The following is a 4,333-nucleotide window of genomic DNA, read 5'->3' on the forward strand; positions in this document are numbered from 1 at the left end:
CGCTGAACAGTCGCGGCGGCGCCGAACAGTTTCAACTATTGTACTGTGCAACAAAAACTCATCATCAAAAAATTCACTGAGCTCATAGTTCTAAGAGCAAGTACTTTCATTCATAAAACGAGCCGCCCATATGCCAATTTTCTCGACAATTCGAAAATAGTCAATATTGGAATATTTCGCGTAGAATTATTTGCCAATATTTGATAAATCTTGAATTTTTGTCAAGTCGAGTGCCCGCGGCTTCGTACATATGTATGCATCAATATATGTACGTAAATATGTGTATATGTACAATGCTGTGCCTATGAATGCGCGCAGCGCCTATGAGTGCGCGCTGGATTTCTTGAGAAGTTTACCGTTTTATTTTGAGCTGTCGGTAGTGAGCATACATACACACAGCATATACCTATGCGCATATGTATATAAATTCACAAATTCACAAATTTACATTTGCATATGCCATCTTCCTGTGCGCCTGGTAATGAAGCGTTTTCTATAGAGGATTTGTATTCAGTTGAAGGGATTCAACAAAGTTTTTTACAGACACCAGACAGACAGACAGACATAACATACATATGTATATAATTTTGGATGATTTGGAAAAATTCAAATATATATGTAGGTCATATTAAAAAGCTACCTAACATTCTTTGCTTCTAATCACCAAGAAATTCTTATCGACTGCTGCTAAATTTACATAATTCAGTCCCTTACTGTTAATTTTTGTTGAAAAATGTGTCTGTGGTGAAATTGTTTTCGCAAGACGAGTACCCCTCGAAATTCCATACGTTCCTGTCATTGAGACTTCTCTATACATTAACGTTCTCTGTCCACAGGCTATTAATTAATTTCGCGCTTCCCCCCATATAAAGTGTTTTAAAGATTAATTTATCTTCAGAAATCACTGAAGAGTTTTCATGGCGCCCGAGCAGAGACATTAGTGCGAAAGTGTTAAATAAAACAAAAAATAAAGTGATAGTGAAAAAAGACCACAAGTTGGCAAATTGTGTAAACTGCACGCAAAATGCTTAATAATTAATAATTAAATTAAATAAACAACCATAAGTGCTAATATAGTGCGAAAAGAATATTGCCTGCGCGGTCCGTTGACAAACAAAAACAAAAGTCGTCTCGCAAAACCAAAAAAAAAAAAATAGACAAACAGACAAACAAATCAATAATAAACTAATAAATGTATACCAAGGTATGTATATAAATACATATATAAACAAAAGCAAGCGGCGAAATAACAGAAATTATGCACATAAACCAGTGCAGTGACGTGAAAAACGCAGAAACGACCAAGAAACAAAACCAAAAATTCTATCAACTAAAAAATTAAGTATTGAAAAAATAAATAACATCAAATAAAATATTTATACACAAAAACATATTAAAACATAGAACAATGTTACGAAGGGGAGTGAATCTGTGGAGCTGTACTTCAAACTCGCCGGCTTTAGAGCTGTATGTCATATTCACCGGTTCACCAACTGTTCACCACCAATATCCACCGTTACATAGGACATCGAGGGAGGAATGACCTGCAACTGCGTGGCCCACCAAAGGGAAGTTGAAGCTGGAAACAAACCTGCCCACGATAAACAGGTATTGTGTGCGAAAAATTGAAGCTAGAAATTGGCTTTGTGATTGACCGAGATTATTACAGTTGCTAATAATCGTCTCACAGTACAAGGGCTTCAATTATTGGCATCTCATGTATCCACTTCTTATATGCAAATAAACCATACTTATATACTTACTATATATAAATACATATCATATACATATACATATACTCCCTATGAAGTGAAGGATACAGTGCGACCTGTGGTAGAGGAACGTGCTTGTCGCCAAATAATTTTCGGTCTATTTTCGGGATTTTTTCAATAACAAAAAAATCTAACTAAATTGCGGTTTTTTATTTCAACCGTAATAATTTCAATATATTTCAAAAAAAAAATTTATTTTCGACAATACAAAATGTGCTTGAGCAAATACTCAATTATTCGCTGCTTATTTTCGTTCTCGTTTTCGTTGGTTCTGGTGAAGTTTCAGCTATTATACATTTCAGTATTTATCGCTTTCGTTTTTGTGCTGACAAACTTCCAGAATGGTTTTCGTTTTACAAAATCCACAGGTTAAAGCAGCGAACTCAACCTGAGTAAGCCAAAGTCGGCTATTTCAAGTATCTCTCCAAGTAAGCAGATGATGGACTTAAAGTCTTTAAAGCGCCAGAGAACTGTTGCAAAAACCAGCATAGTGCGCATAAAAACGGGTCTCCATGAAAAGACCATGTCGCTAGATCCAATCGAGTTGGAGTGCCGACTCGACATATTGAACTCCCACAGTGAAAAACTCATGAAATGTCAGTCGAAAATTCAGGAAATCGACGAAGAAGACATTGCCCGTGGAGACTTAGAGGACTTAATTGTAGAAACAAAGTCCATTATAAAGTCCATTCTGGCGAGAAATAAGTCGCAAATTGCCGAAACATCTTTTATTGCACCTCACAGCTCGCGACTACCAAAAATGTCGTTACCTACATTCAAAGGAGAATATTCCGAATTTAAAAACGTTATGAGTCTGTTTGAGAGTTTGGTGCACAATGATCCCACAATCCCGGATATTGAAAAATTTAATCATTTAGTTTCATGTCGATCCGGTGAAGCCTTAGGCACAGTGAAGTCCTTCGTGTATGCAAATGCCGGAAGAAAATTATCCAAAGGCGTTGGCAAGTTTGAGAAAGGTATATGACAATAAATGCCTGATATTTTTTAACACAGTGTCGAAACTTTTTGAATTGTCAAAAATCCAAAGGCCTTCTGCGTCATCTTTGGGATCAAATATAGATACAGTGTCTGTAGTATATGACTCCCTTTCATTGCTGGGTGACGATAAGCTCATTTCAAATGCGATGTTGAATCATATAGTCATGGCGAAGTTTGATCCCACTACTCGGTCAAAGTGGGAGGAGGAACTTGACTATGATAAGCTGCCGCTTTGGACTGAGTGTGAAGCTATGCTAAATAAGAGTTACCAGCATTTATCAGCTGAAGAAGCTTCCTCATCCCAACAAAGGCCAAACAATGAAGACACGCGGCAGAAAACAAAAAAATCAAGAACTACAAAACTCAAAGACAACATTTATCGCGACAAATTCCAAACTGCCGACTTGCCTTCACTGTGGTTCTAAGGACCATTATTTAATAGCTTGCCCAAAATTCCAAGCGCTTACTTCACTTAAAAGATTTGACTTTGCAAAATCTATTTCCCTGTGCATAAATTGCTTGCGCAAGGGACATACGGTCTCAAAGTACAAAGCAGATTGCTGTGGTGTATGCAACCGTTCGCATCAATCATGTTGCATCGATACCTGATCTCCTTTGAGACCGAGCCGCAACCTTCGACGTCACAGGCCATGCATATTAGCAGTCTGCCTGACCGAGTCATGTTAGCTACTGCCTGAGTTAATGTAAAGGCGAGCTCCTGTGTTTACGTGCAACCGCGAGCTCTACTTGACTCCGGTTCTCAAGTAAACTTTATGACCGAAGAGCTTATGCAGAAATTTCGAATCCGAAAAGAAAAATTCGCTGTAAATATAGTTGGAATTGACAGTTCAAATAAAAAGGTCCAAGGTAAACTAAAAACCTATATAAAATCGAGGATCAAAAATTTTGAGTTTTCGGCGGACTTTTGGGTAATGCGTTCGATATCAGTCAATCACCCAGATCGGACTGTAAACACAAATGGCTGGAAAATCCCACAAAATATTGAACTAACAGATCCAAGTTTCTACAAATGTCAGAAAATAAACATACTTTTAGGAGCTGAAATATTCTTTGATCTGTTATCGGTGGGTCAGATCGGAACCAGCCCAAGGCAGCCAACGCTGCAAAAAACAGTGCTAGGCTGGATAATTTCAGGCAAGTGTGCCACAAATAATAGCTCCAGTGCCCAAGTAAGTAGCACATTATGTCAATTTGAAGATAGCGTTGCTAGCATTGATGCTACAATCCGAAAATTCTGGGAATTGGAAGAAATACCTGCACAAGTAAATTCCACATGACTGACTCCAGAGTAGGCTAAATGGGAGGAATTTTTTTCAAAAAACCCCACACAGGTTTTACCATGTGGAAGGCTTCAAGTCAGACTGCCCTTCAAAACCGACCGTAAATTACTCGGTCATTCGTATGAAACCGCAGCTCGGCGGTTTCAGGCGCTGGAGAGAAGGACGATGAAAGATCCAGTACTTCATAAAATGTACCTGGACTTCATGCAAGAGTATCTCAAATTGGGGCGTATGAGTCCAACAAATAATCGACTCCCGAGT

The 4,333-nt window shown here is 38.2% G+C and overlaps 1 protein-coding gene across 1 annotated transcript; it reads left to right on the forward strand.

Annotated features, from left to right (window-relative positions):
- Positions 1-2,295: 2,295 nt before the first annotated feature.
- Positions 2,296-2,757, forward strand: LOC129250764 (uncharacterized). The gene has a single exon (XM_054890361.1). It carries the CDS (start codon positions 2,296-2,298, stop codon positions 2,755-2,757), a length of 462 nt encoding a protein of 153 aa, XP_054746336.1.
- Positions 2,758-4,333: the final 1,576 nt, after the last annotated feature.

The sequence above is a fragment of the Anastrepha obliqua genome, chromosome 6, assembly GCF_027943255.1.
Source record: "Anastrepha obliqua isolate idAnaObli1 chromosome 6, idAnaObli1_1.0, whole genome shotgun sequence".
NCBI lineage: Eukaryota > Metazoa > Arthropoda > Insecta > Diptera > Tephritidae > Anastrepha > Anastrepha obliqua.